Below are 24,959 nucleotides of genomic sequence, written 5' to 3'. Positions count from 1 at the left end.
TCCGCATTTTACCAAATGGTGAGTTTACGCGGTCTCCATTGTTTTTGCTGCAAACTTTTGGAGATCATAGGAGCGATATGCAGAGTTGAAGAGAAGCTGCCCCGGCCTGCTGTCCATTGTATGGGTCTCTGCCTGCTGCCTTGCGGCCATGAGTCATCGAGCTGCAGAGTCTCCGGCGAGCAGTTTGCAGCGGCTACGAGAGGGGGGGGCCAGCCCCTCTACCTTCCAACAAAGGACGGGTGCCCAGTGACCTCGCTGCTCATCGGATGACCCCGGCACCCCGCCTGTACGAGCTGTCTTGCAGTCATCATCGCAACGCTCGTGGCCCCTTCGTCGATGGCATCCATGGACAGGTTCAACCATAGGCCGACATTTAAGGAGGGAGGGATGTGGAGAACCTGTTTCCCCCCCTCCGTTTCGATGCGGCCCATCTTCATCGTCGGCCGTCGGGACGGACAGCCCCCGGCTGGGCGAGGAGTGTAGTCTCCCTCATGGGGGAAAGGAAACGGCGACGGGAGCGCCACCTCGTAGGTTACGCGGAATTCTGCGGAACCGGAGAGAAGCCCTTCGGGATCCGGCCAGCGTGGTGAGCGGTTGGAGCCGCACGCTCTCGTCACCTTCCGCGGCAGGCGCACGGGGATCCGTTGTGCCTTGCCGCTGGACTTCTGGTTCCAGGCAACGAAGCGAGCGCAGCAAACGCGCGCTCTGACCGCCTTCCCCAGCAAATGCTAGGGAATGGCTTTGCCCCAAGAATGCAGCGCGCACGGGAAAACCCGGCCGCCATTATCGGCGCATACAAACGTTCGCCGCCGATACCTCCGAAGTCGCGCCCCTGCCCCAGCCGGTAAGTCGGAAGTCCTTCTTACGTAGCCTTCTATTTCCGAGGAATGCCTCGTTGATGTTTTGTAGCTAGCTGGCCCACTCTGTGTATTAATTGCAAGTGTAATAAATAGCATATGAGTGTTAACGCTGTGTCGTCCCTTCCATTTGTCCCTCGAGCACGAACCCCTCCGCGTTTAGCGAGCGGGAACGCTGCATCCGCGGAGTGGGAGTGCGGGCGGGGCGAAAGGCCTTTGTTTCCCCCGTATTTCCACAAACCAAATCGCCCCTTTCGCAAGAGTATTGAATTTAAATTCTAGAACTAGGGCTCTGCTACTTGTTATAATCCTACTGTGAGTAACTTGGTCCTCATGCCTTCGTTAATTTCTGTTTTTGTGACAGCACTCGTCCTGTTTCCTCCGTTTCTCATCCCCGTGTTTGGCGATGTTGCCCGCAAGAATGTATGACCAAATCGCCCATTAGCAAGTGTATTGAACTTCAATTCTATAACTAGGGCTCTGCTACTTGTTATAACCCTAATATGAGCAACTTTGTCCTCTTGCCTTCGTTGATTTCTGTGTTAGTGTCAGCACTCGTCCAGTTTCCTCCATCTTTCGTCCCCGTGTTTGGCAATGTTGCCCTCAAGATGCATAACCAAATCGCCCATTAGCAAGAGTATTGAACTTCAATTCTATAACTAGATCTCTGCTACTTGTTATAACCCTAATCTGAGTAACGTGGTCCTCTTTGCTTCGTTAATTTCTGTGTGTGTTACAGCGCTCGTCCTGTTTCCTCCGTCTCTCGTCCCCATCTTTGGTGCTGTGTCCCTCAAGAATGAATAAACAAATCGCTCTTTAGCAAGAGTATTGAACTTTAATTCTATAACTAGATCTCTGCTACTTGTTTTAACCCTAATCTGAGTAACTTGGTCCTCTTTCCTTCATTAATTTCTGTGTTTGTGACAGCACTCGTCCTGTTTCCGCTGTCTTTTGTCGCCGTGTTTGGTGCTGTCGCCATCAAGAATGTATAACCAAATCGCCCTTAAGTAAGAGTATTGAACTTAGATTCTAGAACTAGGTCTCTGCTACTTGTTATAACCCTAATCTGGGTAACTTGGTCCTCTTGCCTTCGTAAATTTCTGTGTTTTCGACAGCACTCGTCCTGTTTCCTCCCTCTTTCGTCCCCGTGTTTTGAGTTGTTGCCCTCAAGAATACATAACACAATCGCCCTTTAACAAGAGTATTGAACTTAAATTCTATAACTAGATCTCTGCTACTTGTTATAACCATAATCTGAGAAACTTTACCTTCTTGTCTTCGTTAATTTCTGTGTTTGTGACAGCAATCGTCCCGGTTCCTCCCTATTTCGTCCCCGTGTTTGGCGCTGTTGCTCTAAAGAATGTATAACCAAATCGCCCTTTTGCTAGAGTATTGAACTTCACTTCTAGAACTAGGGTTCTGCTACTTGTTATAACCCTCATCTGAGCAACTTGAGCCTCTTGCCTTCGTTAATTTCTGTGTTTGTGACAGCACTCGTACTATTTCCTTCCTCCTTCGTCCCCGTGTTTGGTGCTGTGTCCTTCAAGAACGTATAACCGAATCGCGCTTTAGCTAGATTATTGAACTTAACTTCTAGAACTAGGGCTCTCCTACTTGTTATAACCCTAATCCGAGTAACTTGGTCCTTTTTCCTTCATTATTTTTCTGTGTTTGTGACAGCACTCGTCCTGTTTCCTCTGTCTTTTGTCCCCGTGTTTGGTGCTATTGCCCTCAAGAATGTATAACCAAATCGCCCTTTAGCAAGAGTATTGAACTTCAATTGTATAACTAGGGCTCTGCTATATGTTATAACCCTAATCTGGGTAACTTGGTCCTCTTTCCGTCGTTAATGTCTGTGTGGGAGAGCGTTCGTCTTGTTTCCTCCCTCTCTCGTCCCCATCTTTGGTGCTGTTGCCCTCAAGAATGAATAACCAAATCGCTCTTTAGCAAAGGTATTGAACTTTAATTCTATAACTAAATCTCTGCTACTTGTTATAACCCCACTTCGAGTAACTTGGTCCTCTTTCTTTTGTTAATTTCTGTGTTTTTCACAGCACTCGTCCTGTTTCCTCCGTCTTTCTTCCCCGTATTTTGTGCTGTTGCCTTCAAGAATATATAGCCAAATCATGCTTTAGCAAGAGTATTGAACTTCAATTGCATAACTAGGGCTCTGCTACTTGTTATAACCCTAATCTGAGTAACTTGGTCTTCTTGACTTTGTTAATTTCTGCGTTTTTGACAGCACTCGTCCTGTTTCCTCTCGCTTTCGTCCAGGTGTTTGGTGCTGTTGCCCTCTAGAATGTACAACCAAATCGCCCTTTAGCAAGAATATTGAACTTCAATTCTAGAACTAGGGCTCTGCTACTTGTTATAACCCTAATATGAGTAACTTTGTCCTCTTGCCTTCGTTGATTTCTGTGTTAGTGACAGCACTCGTCCAGTTTCCTCCATCTTTCGTCCCCGTGTTTGGCAATGTTGCCCTCAAGATGCATAACCAAATCGCCCATTAGCAAGAGTATTGAACTTCAATTCTATAACTAGATCTCTGCTACTTGTTATAACCCTAATCTGAGTAACTTGGTCCTCTTTGCTTCGTTAATTTCTGTGTGTGTTACAGCGCTCGTCCTGTTTCCTCCGTCTCTCGTCCCCATCTTTGGTGCTGTGTCCCTCAAGAATGAATAACCAAATCGCTCTTTAGCAAGAGTATTGAACTTTAATTCTATAACTAGATCTCTGCTATTTGTTTTAACCCTAATCTGAGTAACTTGGTCCTCTTTCCTTCATTAATTTCTGTGTTTGTGACAGCACTCGTCCTGTTTAATCTGTCTTTTGTCGCCGTGCTTGGTGCTGTCGCCATCAAGAATGTATAACCAAATCGCCCTTAAGTAAGAGTATTGAACTTAGACTCTAGAACTAGGTCTCTGCTACTTGTTATAACCCTAATCTGGGTAACTTGGTCCTCTTGCCTTCGTAAATTTCTGTGTTTTCGACAGCACTCGTCCTGTTTCCTCCCTTTTTCGTCCCCGTGTTTTGAGTAGTTGCCCTCAAGAATACATAACACAATCGCCCTTTAACAAGAGTATTGAACTTAAATTCTATAACTAGATCTCTGCTACTTGTTATAACCATAATCTGAGAAACTTTACCTTCTTGTCTTCGTTAATTTCTGTGTTTGTGACAGCAATCGTCCCGGTTCCTCCCTATTTCGTCCCCGTGTTTGGTGCTGTTGCTCTAAAGAATGTATAACCAAATCGCCCTTTTGCTAGAGTATTGAACTTCACTTCTACAACTAGGGTTCTGCTACTTGTTATAACCCTCATCTGAGCAACTTGAGCCACTTGCCTTCGTTAATTTCTGTGTTTGTGACAGCACTCGTACTATTTCCTTCCTCCTTCGTCCCCGTGTTTGGGGCTGTGTCCTTCAAGAACGTATAACCGAATCGCGCTTTAGCTAGAGTATTGAACTTAACTTCTAGAACTAGGGCTCTCCTACTTGTTATAACCCTAATCCGAGTAACTTGGTCCTTTTTCTTTCATTATTTTTCTGTGTTTGTGACAGCACTCGTCCTGTTTCCTCTGTCTTTTGTCCCCGTGTTTGGTGCTATTGCCCTCAAGCATGTATAACCAAATCGCCCTTTAGCAAGAGTATTGAACTTCAATTGTATAACTAGGGCTCTGCTACATGTTATAACCCTAATCTTGGTAACTTGGTCCTCTTTCCTTCGTTAATTTCTGCGCCATTTCCTTCCCCCAAAACCAATTAATATTATTATTATTATTATTTTTAAATTCAATTCTAGAACTAGGGCTCTGATACTTGTTATAACCCTAATCTGAGTAACCTGGTCCTCTTGGCTTCGTTAACGTCTGTGTGTGTCACAGCGCTCCTTCTGTTTCCCCTCTCCTTCGTCTCCGCATGTAGCGCTGTTGCCCTCAAGAATATATAACAAAATCGCCCTTTAGCAAGAGTATTGAACTTCAATTCTATAACTAGCGCTCTGGTACATGTTATAACGTTAATCTGAGTAACTTGGTTCTCTTGCCTTCGTTAATTTCTGTGTGTGTGACAGCGCTCCTCCTGTTTCCTCCCTCTTTCGTCCCCGTGTTTGGTGTTATTGCCCTCAAGCATGTATAACCAAATCGCCCTTTAGCAAGAGTATTGAACTTGAATTGTATAACTAGAGCTCTGATACATGTTATAACCCTAATCTGGGTAACTTGGTCCTCTTTCCTTCGTTAATTTCTGTGTGGGACAGCGTTCGTCTTGTTTCCTCCCTCTCTCGTCCCCATCTTTGGTGCTGTTGCTGTCAAGAATGAATAACCAAATCGCTCTTTAGCAAATCTATAACTAAATCTCTGCTACTTGTTATAACCCTAATCTGAGTAACTTGGTCCTCTTGTCTTCGTTAATTTTTGTTTTTTTTACAGCAATCGTCCTGGTTCCTCCCTCTCTCGTCCCCGTATTTGGTGCTGTTGCCCTCAAGAATGTATAACCAAATCGCCCTTTAGCAAGAGTATCGAACTTCAATTCTAGAACTAGTGCTCTGCTACTTGTTATAACCCCAATCTGGGTAACTTGGTCTTCATGCCTTCGTTAATTTCTGTGTTTGTGACAGCACTCGTCCTGTTTCCTCCCTCTTTCGTCCCCGTGTTTTGTGCTGTTGCCCTCAAGAATATATAATAAAATCGCCCTTTAGCAAGAGTATTGAACTTCAATTCTAGAACTAGGGCTCTGCTACTTGTTATAACCCTAATCTGAGTAACTTGGTCCTCTTGACTTCGTTAATTTCTGTGTTTGTGACAGCACTCGTCCTGTTTCCTCCCTCTTTCGTCCCCGTGTTTGGTGCTGTTTCCCTCAAAAATGAATAACCATATCGCTCTTTAGCAAGAGTATTGAACTTGAATTCTATAACTAGATCTCTGCTACTTGTTATAACCCTAATCTGAGTAACTTGGTCCTCTTGCCTTCGTTAATTTCTGCGTGTGTGTGACAGCGCTCGTCCTGTTTCCTCCCTCTTTCATCCACCTCATTGGTGCTGTTGCCCTCAAGAACGTGAAACAAATCTTCCATTAGGAAGAGTATTGAACTCCAATTCTATAACTTGGGCTCTGCTACTTGTTATAACCCTAATCTGAGAAACCTGGTCCTGTTGGCATCGTTAAGTTTTGTGTGTGTGACAGCGCTGGTGCTGTTTCCTGCCTTTTTTGTCCTCGTCAAGGTGCTCTTGCCCTCAAGAATGTACAACAAAATCGCACTTTAGCAACAGTATTGGGCCCCGCCGCGGTGGGTCAGTGGTTAGGGCGCTCGACTGCTGATCCGGAGTTCCCGGGCTCGAACTCGACCGCGGCGGCTGCGTTTTTATGGAGAAAAAACGCTAAGGCGCCCGTGTGCTGTGCGGTGTCAGTGCACGTTAAAGATCCCCAGGTGGTCGAAATAATTCCGGAGCCCTCCACTACGGCACCTATTCTTCCTTTCTTCTTTCACTCGCTCCATCATCCCTTCCCTTACGGCGCGGTTCAGGTGTCCAAAGATATTTGAGACAGATACTGCGCCATTTCCTTTCCCCAAAAACCAATTATTATTATTATTAATATTAATATTATTATTATTATCAACCGTATTGGACTTCAATTCTCGATCTAGGACTATGTACTTGTCATAAGCCTAATCTGCGTAACATTACTTTCTTGACTTCGTTAATTTCTGTGTGTCAGCGGTCGTCCTGTTTCTTCCCTCTTTCGTCCCCGTATTTAGCGCTGTTGCCCTCAAGAATGCACAAGCATATCGCCCATTAGGAAGAATATTGAATTTCAATTCTATAACTACCGCTCTACTACATGTTATAACGCTCATTTGAGTAACTTCTTTCTCTTGCCTTCGTTAATTTCTGTGTTTGTGACAGCACTCGTCCTGTTTCCTCCCTCTTTCGTCAACATGTTTGGTGCTGTTGCCCTCAAGAATGAATAACCAAATCGCCCTTAAGTAAGAGTATTGAACTTAGATTCTAGAAATACGTCTCTGCTACTTGTTATAACCCTAATCTGGGTAACTTGGTCCTCTTGCCTTCGTAAATTTCTGTGTTTTCGACAGCACTCGTCCTGTTTCCTCCCTCTTTCGTCCCCGTGTTTTGAGTTGTTGCCCTCAAGAATACATAACACAATCGCCCTTTAACAAGAGTATTGAACTTAAATTCTATAACTAGATCTCTGCTACTTGTTATAACCATAATCTGAGTAACTTTACCTTCTTGTCTTCCTTAATTTCTGTGTTTGTGACAGCAATCGTCCCGGTTCCTCCCTATTTCGTCCCCGTGTTTGGTGCTGTTGCTCTAAAGAATGTATAACCAAATCGCCCTTTTGCTAGAGTATTGAACTTCACTTCTAGAACTAGGGTTCTGCTACTTGTTATAACCCTCATCTGAGCAACTTGAGCCTCTTGCCTTCGTTAATTTCTGTGTTTGTGACAGCACTCGTACTATTTCCTTCCTCCTTCGTCCCCGTGTTTGGTGCTGTGTCCTTCAAGAACGTATAACCGAATCGCGCTTTAGCTAGAGTATTGAACTTAACTTCTAGAACTAGGGCTCTCCTACTTGTTATAACCCTAATCCGAGTAACTTGGTCCTTTTTCCTTCATTATTATTCTGTGTTTGTGACAGCACTCGTCCTGTTTCCTCTGTCTTTTGTCCCCGTGTTTGGTGCTATTGCCCTCAAGAATGTATAACCAAATCGCCCTTTAGCAAGAGTATTGAACATCAATTGTATAACTAGGGCTCTGCTATATGTTATAACCCTAATCTGGGTAACTTGGTCCTCTTTCCGTCGTTAATGTCTTTGTGGGACAGCGTTCGTCTTGTTTCCTCCCTCTCTCGTCCCCATCTTTGGTGCTGTTGCCCTCAAGAATGAATAACCAAATCGCTCTTTAGCAAAGGTATTGAACTTTAATTCTATAACTAAATCTCTGCTACTTGTTATAACCCTAGTCTGAGTAACTTGGTCCTCTTGTCTTCGTTAATTTCTCTTTTTTTGACAGCAATCGTCCTGGTTCCTCTCTCTCTCTCGTCCCCGTGTTTGGTGCTGTTGCCCTCAAGAATGTATAACCAAATCGCCCTTTAGCAAGAGTATCGAACTTCAATTCTAGAACTAGGGCTCTGCTACTTGTTATAACCCCACTTCGAGTAACTTGGTCCTCTTTCTTTTGTTAATTTCTGTGTTTTTCACAGCACTCGTCCTGTTTCCTCCGTCTTTCTTCCCCGTATTTTGTGCTGTTGCCTTCAAGAATATATAACCAAATCATGCTTTAGCAAGAGTATTGAACTTCAGTTGTATAACTAGGGCTCTGCTACTTGTTGTAACCCTAATATGAGTAACTTGGCCTTCTTGACTTTGTTAATTTCTGCGTTTTTGACAGCACTCGTTCTGTTTCCTCTCTCTTTCGTCCAGGTGTTTGGTGCTGTTGCCCTCTAGAATGTACAACCAAATCGCCCTTTAGCAAGAATATTGAACTTCAATTCTAGAACTAGGGCTCTGCTACTTGTTATAACCCTAATATGAGTAACTTTGTCCTCTTGCCTTCGTTGATTTCTGTGTTAGTGACAGCACTCGTCCAGTTTCCTCCATCTTTCGTCCCCGTGTTTGGCAATGTTGCCCTCAAGATGCATAACCAAATCGCCCATTAGCAAGAGTATTGAACTTCAATTCTATAACTAGATCTCTGCTACTTGTTATAACCCTAATCTGAGTAACTTGGTCCTCTTTGCTTCGTTAATTTCTGTGTGTGTTACAGCGCTCGTCCTGTTTCCTCCGTCTCTCGTCCCCATCTTTGGTGCTGTGTCCCTCAAGAATGAATAACCAAATCGCTCTTTAGCAAGAATATTGAACTTTAATTCTATAACTAGATCTCTGCTACTTGTTTTAACCCTAATCTGAGTAACTTGGTCCTCTTTCCTTCATTAATTTCTGTGTTTGTGACAGCACTCGTCCTGTTTAATCTGTCTTTTGTCGCCGTGTTTGGTGCTGTCGCCATCAAGAATGTATAACCAAATCGCCTTTAAGTAAGAGTATTGAACTTAGATTCTAGAACTAGGTCTCTGCTACTTGTTATAACCCTAATCTGGGTAACTTGGTCCTCTTGCCTTCGTAAATTTCTGTGTTTTCGACAGCACTCGTCCTGTTTCCTCCCTCTTTCGTCCCCGTGTTTTGAGTTGTTGCCCTCAAGAATACATAACACAATCGCCCTTTAACAAGAGTATTGAACTTAAATTCTATACCTAGATCTCTGCTACTTGTTATAACCATAATCTGAGTAACTTTACCTTCTTGTCTTCGTTAATTTCTGTGTTTGTGACAGCAATCGTCCCGGTTCCTCCCTATTTCGTCCCCATGTTTGGTGCGGTTGCTCTAAAGAATGTATAACCGAATCGCCCTTTTGCTAGAGTATTAAACTTCACTTCTACAACTAGGGTTCTGCTACTTGTTATAACCCTCATCTGAGCAACTTGAGCCACTTGCCTTCGTTAATTTCTGTGTTTGTGACAGCACTCGTACTATTTCCTTCCTCCTTCGTCCCCGTGTTTGGGGCTGTGTCCTTCAAGAACGTATAACCGAATCGCGCTTTAGCTAGAGTATTGAACTTAACTTCTAGAACTAGGGCTCTCCTACTTGTTATAACCCTAATCCGAGCAACTTGGTCCTTTTTCCTTCATTATTTTTCTGTGTTTGTGACAGTACTCGTCCTGTTTCCTCTGTCTTTTGTCGCTGTGTTTGGTGCTGTTGCCCTCAAGAATGTATAACCAAATAGCCCTTTATCAAGAGTATTGAACTTCAATTCTAGAACTAGGGCACTGCTACTTGTTATAACCATAATCTGAGTAGACTGGTAAAATTGGCTTCGTTAATTTCTGTGTGTGTGACAGCGCTCCTCCTGTTTGCTACCTCTTTCGCCCCCTCTTTTTTTGTTGTTGCCCTCAAGAATATACAAACAAGCCGTCCATTTTGCAAGAGTATTGAACTTCAAAACAACGCGGCGTTGTCTGAGTGGTTAGGGTGCTTGAATACTGATCCGCAGTTTCCGAGTTCGAGCCCGAGCGCGGCGGATTCATTTTTATAAAGGAAAAAAGATAAGGCACCCGTGTGCTGTTCGATGTCAGTGCACATTAATGATCCCCAATTGGTCGAAATTATTCCGGAGCCCTCCGCTACTGCACCTCTTCCTTTATTCTTCAACTCTCTCCGTTATCCCTTCCCTTACGGCGCGATTCAGGCGTCCGCGGATATATGAGACAGATAATGCGCCATTTCCCTCCCCCCAAAACCAATTATTATTATTATTATTATTTAACTTCAATTCTAGAACTAGGACTCTGCTACTTGTTATAACCCCACTTTGAGTAATTTGGTCATCCTTCCTTCGCTAATTTCTGTGTTTGTGACAGCACTCGTCCTGTTTACTCCGTCTTTCGTCCCCGTGTTTGGTGCTGTTTCCCTCAAGAATAAATAACCAAATCGCTCTTTAGCAAGAGTATTGAACTTCATTTCTAGAACTAGGGTTCTGCTACCTGTTATAATCCTACTCTGAGTAACTTGGTCCTCTTGCCTTCGTTATTTTTCTGTGTTTGTGACAGCAATCGTCCTGGTTCCTCCCTATTTCGTCCCCGTGTTTTGTGCTGTTGCCCTCAAGAATGTATAACCAAATCGCTCTTTTGCAAGAGTATTGAACTTCAATTCTAGAACTAGGGCTCTGCTACTTGTTATAACCCTCATATGAGTAACTTGAGCCTCTTGCCTTCGTTAATTTCTGTGTTTGTGACAGCACTCGTACTATTTCCTTCCTCCTTCGTCCCTGTGTTTGGTGCTGTGTCCTTCAAAAACATATAACCAAATCGCGCTTTAGCTATAGTATTGAACTTAAATTCTATAACTAGGGCTATCCTAATTGTTATAACCCTAATACGAGTAACTTGGTCCTTTTTCATTCATTAATTTCTGTGTTTGTGACAGCACTCGACCTGTTTCCTCCCTCACTCGTCCCCGTGTTTGATGCTGTTGGCCTCAAGAATGTATAACATAACCAAATGGCCCTTTATCAAGAGTATTGAACTTCAATTCTAGATCTAGGGCACTGCTACTTGTTATAACCATAATCTGAGTAGACTGGTCCTATTCGCTTCGTTATTTTCTGTGTGTGTGACAGCGCTCCTCCTGTTTACTACCTCTTTCGCCCCCTCTTTTTTTGCTGTTGCCCTCAAGAATATACAAACAAGCCGTCCATTTTGCAAGAGTATTGAACTTCAAAACAACGCGGCGTTGTCTGAGTGGTTAAGGTGCTTGAATACTGATCCGGAGTTTTCGGGTTTGAGCCCGAGCGCGGCGGATTCATTTTTATAAAGGAAAAAAGATAAGGCACCCGTGTGCTGTTCGATGTCAGTGCACGTTAATGATCCCCAAGTGGTCAAAATTATTCCGGAGCCCTCCGCTACGGCACCTCTTTCTTCCTTTATTCTTCCACTCTCTCCTTTATCCCTTCCCTTACGGCGCGGTTCAGGTGCCCTCCGATATATGAGACAGATAATGCGCCATTTCCTTCCCCCAAACCAATTATTATTATTATTATTATTATTTTTAAATTCAATTCTAGGACTAGGGCTCTGATACTTGTTATAACCCTAATCTGAGTAACCTGGTCCTCTTGGCTTCGTTAACGTCTGTGTGTGTCACAGCGCTCCTTCTGTTTCCCCTCTCCTTCGCCTCCGTATGTAGCGCTGTTGCCCTCAAGAATATATAACAAAATCGCCCTTTAGCAAGAGTATTGAACTTCAATTCTATAACTAGCGCTCTGCTACATGTTATAACGTTAATCTGAGTAACTTGGTTCTCTTGCCTTCGTTAATTTCTGTGTGTGTGACAGCGCTCCTCCTGTTTCCTCCCTCTTTCGTCCCCGTGTTTTGTGTTATTGCCCTCAAGCATGTATAACCAAATCGCCCTTTAGCAAGAGTATTGAACTTGAATTGTATAACTAGAGCTCTGATACATGTTATAACCTTAATCTGAGTAACTTGGTTCTCTTGCCTTCGTTAATTTCTGTGTGGGACAGCGTTCGTCTTGTTTCCTCCCTCTCTCGTCCCCATCTTTGGTGCTGTTGCCCTCAAGAATGAATAACCAAATCGCTCTTTAGCAAATCTATAACTAAATCTCTGCTACTTGTTATAACCCTAATCTGAGTAACTTGGTCTTCTTGACTTTGTTAATTTCTGCGTTTTTGACAGCAATCGTCCTGTTTCCTATCTCTTTCGTCCAGGTGTTTGGTGCTGTTGCCCTCTAGAATGTACAACCAAATCGCCCTTTAGCAAGAGTATTGAACTTCAATTCTAGAACTAGGGCTCTGCTACTTGTTATAACCCTAATCTGAGTAACTTGGTCCTCTTGACTTCGTTAATTTCTGTGTTTGTGACAGCACTCGTCCTGTTTCCTCCCTCTTTCGACCCCGTGTTTGGTGCTGTTTCCCTCAAGAATGAATAACCATATCGCTCTTTAGCAAGAGTATTGAACTTGAATTCTATAACTAGATCTCTGCTACTTGTTATAACCCTAATCTGAGTAACTTGGTCCTCTTGCCTTCGTTAATTTCTGCGTGTGTGTGACAGCGCTCGTCCTGTTTCCTCCCTCTTTCATCCACCTCATTGGTGCTGTTGCCCTCAAGAACGTGAAACAAATCTTCCATTAGGAAGAGTATTGAACTCCAATTCTATAACTTGGGCTCTGCTACTTGTTATAACCCTAATCTGAGAAACCTGGTCCTGTTGGCATCGTTAAGTTTTGTGTGTGTGACAGCGCTGGTGCTGTTTCCTGCCTTTTTGTCCTCGTCAAGGTGCTCTTGCCCTCAAGAATGTACAACAAAATCGCACTTTAGCAACAGTATTGGGCCCCGCCGCGGTGGGTCAGTGGTTAGAGCGCTCGACTGCTGATCCGGAGTTCCCGGGCTCGAACTCGACCGCGGCGGCTGCGTTTTTATGGAGGAAAAACGCTAAGGCGCCCGTGTGCTGTGCGGTGTGAGTGCACGTTAAAGATCCCCAGGTGGTCGAAATTATTCCGGAGCCCTCCACTACGGCACCTATTCTTCCTTTCTTCTTTCACTCGCTCCATCATCCCTTCCCTTACGGCGCGGTTCAGGTGTCCAAAGATATATGAGACAGATACTGCGCCATTTCCTTTCCCCAAAAACCAATTATTATTATTATTATTATTATTAATATTATTATTATTATCAACAGTATTGGACTTCAATTCTCGATCTAGGACTATGTACTTGTCATAAGCCTAATCTGCGTAACATTACTTTCTTGACTTCGTTAATTTCTGGGTGTCAGCGGTCGTCCTGTTTCTTCCCTCTTTCGTCCCCGTATTTAGCGCTGTTGCCCTCAAGAATGTACAAGCATATCGCCCATTAGGAAGAATATTGAATTTCAATTCTATAACTACTGCTCTACTACATGTTATAACGCTCATCTGAGTAACTTCTTTCTCTTGCCTTCGTTAATTTCTGTGTTTGTGACAGCACTCGTCCTGTTTCCTCCCTCTTTCGTCCCCATGTTTGGTGCTATTGCCCTCAAGAATGTATTACCAAATCGCCCTTTAGCAAGATTATATAACTTCAATTATAGAACTAGGGCTCTGCTACTTGTTAGAACCCTAATCTGGTTAACTTGGTCCTCTTGAATTCGTTAATTTTTGTGTTTGCGACAGCACTCGTCTTGTTTCCTCCCTCTTTCGTCCCCGTGTTTGGTGCTGTTGCCCTCTAGAATGAATAACCAAATCGCTCTTTAGCAAGAGTATTGAACTTCAATTCTATAACTAGATCTCTGCTACTTGTTATTTACCCTAATCTGAGTAACTTGGTCTTCTTGTCTTTGTTAATTTGAGTATTGAACTTCAATTCTATAACTAGATCTCTGCTACTTGTTATAACCCTAATCTGAGTAACTTGAGCTTCTTGCCTTCGTTAATTTCTGTGCTTGTGACAGCACTCGTCCTGTTTCCTCCGTCTTTCTTTCCCGTGTTCGGTGCTGTTTCCCTCAAGAATGAATAACCATATCGCTCTTTATCAAGAGTATTGAACTTCAATTCTTTAACTTGATCTCTGCTACTTGTTATAACCCTAATCTGAGTAACTTGGTCCTCTTGCCTTCGTTAATTTCTGTTTGTGGCAGCACTCGTCCATTTTCCTCCCTCTTTCGTCCCCGTGTTTGGCGATGTTGCCCTCAAGAATGTATGACCAAATAGCCCTTTAGCAAGAGTATTGAACTTCAATTCTATAACTAGGTCTCTGCTACTTGTTATAACCACAATATGAGTAGACTGGTCCTATTGGCTTCGTTAATTTCTGTGTGTGCGACAGCGCTCCTCCCGTTTCCTACCTCTTTCGCCCCCTCTTTTTTTGCTCTTGCCCTCAAGAATATACAAACAAGCCGCCCATTTTGCAAGAGTATTGAACTTGAAAACAATGCGGCGTTGTCTGATTGGTTAAGGTGCTTGAATACTGATCAGGAGTTTCCGGATTCGAGCCCGAGTGCGGCGGATTCATTTTTATAAAGGAAAAAAGATAAGGCACCCGTGTGCTGTTCGATGTCAGTGCACGTTAAAGATCCCCAAGTGGCCGAAATTATTCCGGAGCCCTTTGCTACGGCACCTCTTTCTTCCTTTATTCTTCCACTCTCTCCTTTATCCCTTCCCCTACGGCGCGGTTCAGGCGTCCGCCGATATCTGAGACAGATAATGCGCCATTTCCTTCCCCAAAAAACCAATTATTATTATTATTATTATTATTATTATTATTATTATTTAACTTAAATTCTAGAACTAGGGCTCTGATACTTGTTATAACCCTAATCTGAGTAACCTGGTCCTCTCGGTTTCGTTAACGTCTGTGTGTGACAGCGCTCCTCCTGTTTCCTCCCTCCTTCGTCTCCGTATATAGCGCTGTTGCCCTCAAGAATATATAACAAAATCGCCCTTTAGCAAGAGTATTGAACTTCAATTCTATAACTAGCGCTCTGCTAAATGTTATAAAGCTAATCTGAGTAACTTGGTTCTCTTGCCTTCGTTAATTTCTGTGTTTGTGACAGCACTGGTCCTGTTTCCTCCCTCTTTCGTCCCCATGTTTGGTGCTATTGCCCTCAAGCATATATAGCCAAATCACCCATTACAAGAGTATTGACCTTCAATTGTATACCTAGGGCTCTGCCACTTGTTATAACCCTAGTCTGAGTAACTTGGTCCTCTTGACTTCGTTAATTTCTGTGTTTGTGACAGCACTCGTCCTGTTTCCTCCCTCTTTCGTCCCCGTGTTTGGTGCTGTTGCTCTCAAGAATGTATAACCATATCGCCTTTAGCAAGAGTATTGAATTTCAATTCTAGAACTAGGGCTCTGCTACTTGTTATAACCCTAATCTGAGTAACTTGGTCCTCTTGTCTTCGTTAATTTCTGTGTTTGTGACAGCAATCGTCCTGGTTCCTTCCTATTTCGTCCCCGTGTTTGGTGCTGTTGCCCTCAAGAATGTATACCCTAATCGCCCTTTAGTAATAGTACTGAACTTCAATTCTAAAACTACGGCTCTGCTACTTGTTATAACCTTAATCTGAGTAACTAGAGCCTCTTGCCTTCGTTAATTTCTGTGTTTGTGACAGCACTCGTACTGTTTCCTTCCTCCTTCGTCCAGGTGTTTGGTGCTGTGTCGTTCAAGAACGTATATCCAAATCGCGCTTTAGGTAGAGTATTGAACTTAAATTCTAAAACTAAGGCTCTCCTACTTGCTTTAACCCTAATCTGAGTAACTTGGTCCTCTTGACTTCGTTAATTTCTGTGTTTGTGACAGCACTCATCCTATTTCCTCCCTCTTTCGTCCCCGTGTTTGGAGCTGTTGCCCTCAAGAATGTAAAAAACATATCCCCTTTAGCAAGAGTATTGAACTTCAATTCTAGAACTAGGGCTCTGCTACATGTTATAACTCTAATCTGGGTAACTTGGTCCTCTTTCATTCGTTAATTTCTGTGTTTGTGACAGCACTCGTCCTGTTTCCTCCCTCTTTCGTCCCCGTGTTTTGTGCTGTTGCCCTCAACAATGTGTAACCATATCCCCTTTAGCAAGAGTATTGAACTTCAATTCTAGAACTAGGGCTCTGCTACATGTTATAACCCTAATCTGGGCAACTTGGTCCTCTTTCCTTCGTTAATTTCTGTGTGTGTGACAGCGGTCGTCCTGTTTCCTCCCTCTTTCGTCCCCGTATCTGGTGCTGTTTCCCTCAAGAATGAATAGCCATATCGCTCTTTATCAAGAGTATTGAACTTCAGTTCTTTAACTAGATCTCTGCTACTTGTTATAACCCTATTATGAGTAACTTGGTCCTTTTGGCTTCGTTGATTTCTGTGTTTGTGACAGCACTCGTCCTGTTTCCTCCCTCTCTCGTCCCCGTGTTTGGTGCTGTTGCCCTCAAGAATGTATAACCAAATCGCCCTTTAGCAAGAGTATTGAACATAAATTCTATAACTAGGGCTCTGCTACTTGTTATAACCCTAATCTGAGTAACTTGAGCTTCGGTGATCCATGGAAAGTGAGAGTAGCGCAAAACGGGACAAAGGGACAGAGAAAGACAGACACAACACAGGCGCTAACTTCCGACTGAAAGAAACCAGGGCGGCCAAGACGAACGTAATCCGTGAGGGGAAACAGGCGCATGCGCCCAGAAAGATAATGAAAAACAGGTGAAAGAGGATCTACGGATGTGCACGATTCAGCGTTTCTTTAAGAAGGCCAGCTCTCTTTTGGACAGGGAGATAGACGGCTTGCTTACACATTTATCGTCCAAGGCAGCGATACGAGCTGCTTCAATAATATCTCGCGTTTACTGATCCCGGTGTCTGGCAACGATCGAGCACTTGTCAAGAAATGGCACACAACCACACTCCTTGCAGTGTAAAGCCAGATTACTGCCAGTAAAAGTTCTCAAGTTATTTTTGTGTTCGCGAAGTCTCTCATTCAAGCACCGACCTGACTGACCAACATACCGCTTACCGCAAGAGAGAGGGATGTCATAAACAATGCCTTCAGTACATTTCACGAATTTCTTTCTGTGGTTAATGGTGCACTGCAGCTTTTGGGGACGTTTATCAGCGGGCAAAGTTTTTTTGGAAAGCGCACTTAGTTTTTCAGGGGCAGAAAAAACGACACGAACATTAGCTTTTGTCCCAATTTTCTTGAGATTGTGGGACAGGCAATGAATGTAAGGAATAACGGCAATTTTGTCTTTTTTTCTTTCTGAAGGCACGGACGGCAGTTGACCTTCCTGGCGCTTCTTCTTTAGTATGCCTTCGGCGACAGAGAGGCTTACCAGCCCTCATGTCGTCAAGATCTTTCGTTTTGTTGACGATTTCTTTTTCCTTGTTGAGTGTACGCCATCGTGCTTAGAGCAAGTTGCATCCGGTATTTTGGCTAAGGTACAAGAGTGTTTTTCACCGCTGCTATTGACTAACGAAATGCCAACCGACAACGAGATTCGCTTTCTTGATATCCGTTTTAAATTCCTGGACAACCACCTGTGTTGGAGCTATGCACCTCGGGCAAACAAACCTCTACTCCTCTATATATCTGCCCATTCCAAACTCGTTAAAAGGGGCATTATTAATTTATGCTTGAAGAATGCTCTGGAAAAGTCATGCCCCCACCTAATCAGCGAGAGCTTTCACGCTCAACTCGCAAGGTTCCATCAAGCAGGCTACCCAGCTGATATTTGTGTTTCTGTCGCCGAAGGCATACTAAAGAAGAAGCGCCAGGAAGGTCAACTGCCGTCCGTGCCTTCAGAAAGAAAAAAAGACAAAATTGCCGTTATTCCTTACATTCATTGCCTGTCCCACAATCTCAAGAAAATTGGGACAAAAGCTAATGTTCGTGTCGTTTTTTCTGCCCCTGAAAAACTAAGTGCGCTTTCCAAAAAAACTTTGCCCGCTGATAAACGTCCCCAAAAGCTGCAGTGCACCATTAACCACAGAAAGAAATTCGTGAAATGTACTGAAGGCATTGTTTATGACATCCCTCTCTCTTGCGGTAAGCGGTATGTTGGTCAGTCAGGTCGGTGCTTGAATGAGAGACTTCGCGAACACAAAAATAACTTGAGAACTTTTACTGGCAGTAATCTGGCTTTACACTGCAAGGAGTGTGGTTGTGTGCCATTTCTTGACAAGTGCTCGATCGTTGCCAGACACCGGGATCAGTTAACGCGAGAGATTATTGAAGCAGCTCGTATCGCTGCCTTGGACGATAAATGTGTAAGCAAGCCGTCTATCTCCCTGTCCAAAAGAGAGCTGGCCTTCTTAAAGAAACGCTGAATCGTGCACATCCGTAGATCCTCTTTCACCTGTTTTTCATTATCTTTCTGGGCGCATGCGCCTGTTTCCCCTCACGGATTACGTTCGTCTTGGCCGCCCTGGTTTCTTTCAGTCGGAAGTTAGCGCCTGTGTTGTGTCTGTCTTTCTCTGTCCCTTTGTCCCGTTTTGCGCTACTCTCACTTTCCATGGATCACCGTTACCGACTCGCCCAAGTTTCTACCCTTGTGAACTTGAGCTTCTTGCCTTCGTTAATTTCTGTGCTTGTGACAGCACTCGTCCTGTTTCCTCCCTCTTTCGTCCCCGTGTTTGGAGCTGTTGCCCTCAAGAATGTAAAAAACATATCCCCTTTAGCAAGAGTATTGAACTTCAACTCTAGAACTAGGGCTCTGCTACATGTTATAACTCTAATCTGGTTAACTTGGTCCTCTTTTCTTCGTTAATTTCTGTGTTTGTGACAGCACTCGTCCTGTTTCCTCCCTCTTTCTTTCCCGTGTTCGGTGCTCTTTCCCTCAAGAATGAATAACCATATCGCTCTTTATCAAGAGTATTGAACTTCAATTCTTTAACTTGATCTCTGGTACTTGTTATAACCCTAATATGAGTAACTTGGTCCTCTTGCCTTCGTTACTTTCTGTGTTAGTGACAGCACTCGTCCTGTTTCCTCTGTCTTTTGTCCCCGTGTTTGGTGCTGTTGCCATCAAGAATATATAACAAAATCGCCCTTTAGCAAGAGTATTGAACTTCAATTCAAGAACTAGGGCTCTGCTACTTGTTATAACCCTAACATGAATAACTTGAGCTTCTTGCCTTCGTTAATTTCTGTGTTTGTGACAACACTCGTCCTGTTTCCTCCGTGTTTGTTTCCCGTGATCGGTGCTGTTCCCCTCAAGAATGTATAGCAAAATCAACCTTTAGCAAGAGTATTGAACTTCAATTGTATAACTAGGGCTCTCCTACTTGCTTTAACCCTAATCTGAGTAGCTTGGCCCTCTTGACTTCGTTAATTTCTGTGTTTGTGACAGCACTCATCCTATTTCCTCCCTCTTTCGTCCCCGTGTTTGGAGCTGTTGCCCTCAAGAATGTAAAAAACATATCCCTTTAGCAAGAGTATTGAACTTCAACTCTAGAACTAGGGCTCTGCTACATGTTATAACTCTAATCTGGTTAACTTGGTCCTCTTTCCTTCGTTAATTTCTGTGTTTGTGACAGCACTCGTCCTGTTTCCTCCCTCTTTCGTCCCCGTGTTTTGTGCTGTTGCCCTCAACAATGTTTAACCATATCCCGTTTAGCAAGAGTATTGAACTTCAATTCTAGAACTAGGGCTCTGCTACATGTTATAACCCTACTCTGGGTAACTTGGTCCTCTTTATTTCGTTAATTTCTGTGTGTGTGACAGCGGTCGTCCTCTTTCCTCCATCTCCCGTCCCCATCTTTGGCGCTGTTGCCCTCAAACGGTATAACCAAATCGCCCCTTTCGCAAGAGTATTGAACTTCAATTCTATAACTAGATCTCTACTACTTGCGATAACCCTAATCTGAGTAACTTGGTCCTCTTGTCTTTGTTCATTTCTGTGTTTGTGACAGCAATCGTCCTGGTTCCTCCCTATTTCGTCCCCATGTTTGGTGCTGTTGCCCTCAAGAATGTATAACCAAATCGCCCCTTTCGCAAAAGTATTGAATTTCAATTCTAGAACTAGGGCTCTGCTACTTGTTATAATCCTACTCTGAGTTAATTGGTCCTCTTGCCTTCGTTAATTTCTGTGTTTGTGACAGCACTCGTCCTGTATCCTCCGTCTCTCTTTCCCGTGTTCGGTGCTGTTGCCCTCAAGAATGTATTGCAAAATCGCCCTTTAGCTAGAGTATTGAACTTCAATTGTATAACTAGGGCTCAGCTGCTTGTTATAACCCTAATATGAGTAACTTGGTCCTCTTGCCTTCGTTAATTTCTGTGTTTGTGACAGCACTCGTCCTGTTTCCTCCCTCTTTCGTCCCCGTATCTGGTGCTGTTTCCCTCAAGAATGAATAACCATATCGCTCTTTATCAAGACTATTGAACTTCAATTCTTTATCTAAATCTCTGCTACTTGTTATAACCCTAATCTGAGTAACTTGGTCCTCTTGCCTTCGTTAATTTCTGTGTTTGTGACAGCGCTCGTCCTGTTTGCTCCCTTTTTTGTCCCCGTGTTTGGTGCTGTTGCCCTCAAGAATGTATAACCAGATCTCCCTTTGGCAACAGTATTGAACTTAAATTCTATAACTAGGGCTCTGCTACTTGTTATAACCCTAATATGAGTAACTTGGTCCTCTTGCCTTCGTTAATTTCTGTGTTTGTGACAGCACTCGTCCTGTTTCCTCCCTCTTTCGTCCCCGTATCTGGTGCTGTTTCCCTCAAGAATGAATAACCATATCGCTCTTTATCAAGAGTATTGAACTTCAATTTTTTAACTAGATCTCTGCTACTTGTTATAACCCTAATATGAGTAACTTGGTCCTTTTGGCTTCGTTAATTTCTGTGTTTGTGACAGCACTCGTCCTGTTTCCTCCCTCTCTCGTCCCCGTGTTTGGTGCTGTTGCCCTCAAGAATGTATAACCAAATCGCCCTTTAGCAAGAGTATTGAACTTAAATTCTATAACTAGGGCTCTGCTACTTGTTATATCCCTAATATGAGTAACTTGGTCCTCTTGCCTTCGTTAATTTCTGTGTTAGTGACAGCACTCGTCCTGTTTCGTCTGTCTTTTGTCCCCGTGTTTGGTGCTGTTGCCATCAAGAATGTATAGCCAAATCGCGCTTTAGCAAGAGTATTGAACTTCAATTCTATAACTAGGACTATGCTACTTGTTGTAACCCTAATCTGAGTAACTTGGTCCTCTTGCCTTCGAGAATTTCTGTTTGTGACAGCACTCGTCTTGTTTCCTCCCTCTTTCGACCTCGTGTTTTGTGCTGTTGCCCTCGAGAATGCAAAACCAAATCGCCAATTATCAAATGTATTGAACTTCAATTATAGAACTAGGGATCTGCTACTTTAATCTGAGTAACTTGGTCCTCTTGGTTGCGGTAATTTCTGTGTTTGGGACAGCACTCGTCCTGTTTCCTCCCTCTTTAGTCCCCGTCTTTGGTACTGTTGCCCTCAAGAGTGTACAACCAAAATGCGCATTTAGCAAAAGTATTGAACTTGAATTCTAGAACTATGGCTCTGCTACGTGTTATTACTCTAGCCTGAGTAACCTGGTCCTCTTGGCTTCATTAGTTTGTGTTTTTATGACAGTGCTCGTCCTGTTTCCTCCCTCTTTCATCCCTGTCTTTGACGCTGTAGCGCTGCCAACGCACAGCCAACACTCGCTTATAGCTATACTGTAGCGACAAATTTGTGTCATTAAATGTGTGAAACCAGTATGTGTGTACCCTTAAGATTTACCAATAAGTCTCATATTTCATCTTTTATGCTAGTCCTTCACCAATTTCTTCATCAATGAGAGAAGTCACTGACTTGAAGCGTGCCCTTTGTTTGCGCTGTGCTAGAGATCTCGGTATCAAGAACGCTGCTTACCGCTGTCTCCGTGCATGTTGCGAACGAAAACCTCGACAAGACGTGAAAGAGGCCGAGCTTCACCATGAGCAAGGCAAACTTCATGCCGGCACACTGTCTTGGGCCCTCGCCGAACGGCAGAAAGCTGAAGGGTTCTATGCGGTCGCGGTTTTCGCCAAGGAACCTGAAAAGTAACCGAGGAATATTGATTTCAGCGCTCGCTTATAAAACCTGGAAAGGGAATACATGCTTTTTTGCCCGATTGATGGCAATAATGGTTTTAGTTGGCAGTTCTTCTGAAGGAGGAGCGACCGCTATTTTCAGAGTGCAAATTAGTGTTTGAAATCAATATATGGTATTATATCCAACGGAATCACTTTGCTCCAATCTGTCACTAATTAAGAATCCTTTTTTATTAATTTTTTATTTATTTTATTTATCATACTGTTAGTCCCACTGGGACTGATACAGGAGTGGATTTATAAGCAAGACACAAATTAACAGAAGTAACACAAGAGTCAGCAACAAGGTTTAAAGAAACAAGATATTAAAGCATCAATAAACGGTCACATCGAGTGCGGCATAATTGACGGAAGATAGTCCGCAATTCAGGTCTTCAATGCATGCGTTCAAACACATCCAAAGCAGTACAGGCAATTGGCCCAACATTGGAATCCGTATTTACAAAGGCCGGCCTTACAAAGGAGTAGGATGGAACCATCCTGTTACATTCCTTCATACAGTAATAAACTAGGTACACAACGAGCGGGCAACAACACAAAACCAATAAAGACTGAACATGATGATCAGGTCTGCCTTGTTGATAGGACCGATGAGGCTGCGAGCTCAGCGAACTTTTCAAATGAAGCCTGCGCTGTTATAGATTTATCCAGGCCGTTCCATTCTCTTATGGCTCGAGGGAAAAAGGAACAGTAATATGTGCTGTTTGCACAAGAATATACATTAATTGTAAATTCTTGCTTGTGACGTGTTTGTCTAGAATCATTAAAACTAATGTAAGTGGAACGATCCATGTTGAATGCGTTATGAATTAATTGATAAAGAAACTTTAGTCTATGGAGTGTGACGCGGCTTGATAAGTTGTCTTTGCCTGCGCAGGAAAGCAGCTCTGTGGGAGAATCCGTGCGCCGGTACCTGTGGTAGATAAACCGAATAGTTGTTCGTTGAACTGATTCGAGCATGTGTACATCTTTTTGCATATACGGAAACCAGACGACGCTCGCATATTCTAAGATTGGACGGATAAGGACTTTATTCGCGAGTAACTTGGTACCTGAAGTTGCAAAGCGCAAGGTGCGTTTAAGGAAGTATAAACTGTTCATTGCTTTTTGGTAATGTTTTGTGCTTGGGCGTTAGAGCTCAGATCATCAGAAATAATCATACCAAGGTATTTCTTTTCAGTTACTGTTTTGAGAACGCGGTTGCCCGTGTCATAAGGGAAGTTAAGTTTTGTTTTCGTATTTGTGACGGACATCACTACAGTTTTTTTATATTGATTACCATTTGCCATGTATTTCGCCACTGTATGACGTCGCCCTAAGCTGTGTTTAACATTACCTGGTCTGCTTGAGTGTTTACTTTTTGATATAGCACGAAATCATCCGCAAAGAGACGCACCTTCACATCAACGTGATAAGGTATGTCGTTTATGACATAACATATCACATATTGATTACCATTTGCCATGTATTTCGCCACTGTATGACGTCGCCCAAAGCTGTGTTTAACCTTGCCTGGTCTGCTTGAGTGTTTAGTTTTTGATATAGCACGCAATAATGCGCAAAAGAGACGCACCTTCACATCAACGTGATATGCTATGTCGTTTATATATAAAATGAACAAAAAATGGTGCTAGAGACCAGCCCTGCGGCACGCCTGAAATGACCGGAAGGATAACAGACGCATGGTTATTGTATTGCACATATTGCCGGCGTTCCGATAAGTAGCGGGCTATCCACCTCGTAACAGGACCATGACCAAGTATTTTGTTTAGTTTGAAATTCGGATTAGCATGTGCCACACGATCGAAAGCTTTTGAGTAATCGAGGAAAATTATATCAGTCTGACATTGGTCATTGATTCCCTGTGCGAGGTCATGAAAAATTTCGGCCAGTTGGGTAACAGTGGACAAACCTTCTCTGAAGCCATGCTGGTTTTGGTGAATTAAGTTTTGAGGCTCAGTATGTTCTTTAAGAAACTTTAATAAGTTGTGCTCAAGAATTTTGCAAAACGTACATGTGAGGGATATAGCCCGGTAATTGGATGGGGACGTTACGTCGCCTGATTTGTGAATGGGGAAAATTTTGGCTATCTTCCATTCAGCGGGCAGACAGCTGTCCTGAAGTGACTTAGAAAATATGAGATAGAGATATTCACTGATTGGTTCAGATAACGCCTAAGAAAGCAGTTCGGAATTTCATCAGGACCACAACTCTCCTTTTCATCAAGGTTCAACAACAGAGAAATAATCCCAGGTACACTTATGACCGGAGCGCCAGAAAGATGTGTTGACTCATTACTATGGCACGCTAATGTTCCTAAAACACCATTGTCGGTGGTGAAGATCGATTGGTAGTAATTTTTAAATGAGTCACCTTGCTTTTTCTCACCTCTAGGCGAACTAGCAGTAACATTCTTTTTGTTTACATACCTCCAGAACTTGGCCGGGAAATTTTTAATCAAGTTGTTAAGTGTAGTGCCACAAAATCATTTTCTAGCTTCCAGTGCTTTATTCTTTAATTGTTTTGCTAGCGAACATATGTTGACCTTTTAGTTCTAAGTTCGCTCGTTGCCTATTCCGTTGTCTTAATCGATTAAGTTTTCGTTTCATGTGGATTATTTCACGAGTAATCTACTTACAAAATCAACACTACTTCCAATGCGCGGGTAAAGCCACTTTATATATATTTTTAAATCATCTCTCCTAAATTAACATGAAAAAAAAAAGTGAGCGGAACATCGAGGCTATTGCACAAGGAATATGCTATGGTTTGTGCCGACAAGTTTAGAGCTGGAATACTATCCTCTCTTTGGAATAGGCATCGGGATCATTATAAAGAGTAGCGCTGACATTTGGGCCTGAAAGATCTGCTGAAAGATCACTGATAAACACTTGGGAAATGCAGATGGTACTTCGGACAGAAAAACAGACAAGAGAGAACTGACACCTGTACTGGAGAAAA

The 24,959-nt window shown here is 43.2% G+C and overlaps 1 protein-coding gene across 1 annotated transcript in view; it reads right to left on the bottom strand.

The window, feature by feature from the left end:
* Window positions 1-24,959, bottom strand: part of LOC144119410 (cytochrome P450 3A11-like) — a 334,374-nt gene that overhangs the window by 112,481 nt on the left and 196,934 nt on the right. The window contains exon 13 of the mRNA XM_077652030.1: window positions 21,778-21,940. Coding sequence (XP_077508156.1) covers window positions 21,778-21,940 — 163 coding nt within the window. The remainder of the gene's footprint in view (window positions 1-21,777; window positions 21,941-24,959) is intronic.

This window comes from Amblyomma americanum, chromosome 2 (genome assembly GCF_052857255.1).
Source record: "Amblyomma americanum isolate KBUSLIRL-KWMA chromosome 2, ASM5285725v1, whole genome shotgun sequence".
In the NCBI taxonomy this organism is placed as follows: Eukaryota; Metazoa; Arthropoda; class Arachnida; order Ixodida; family Ixodidae; genus Amblyomma; species Amblyomma americanum.
This window is presented reverse-complemented; position numbering and strand designations above follow the sequence as displayed.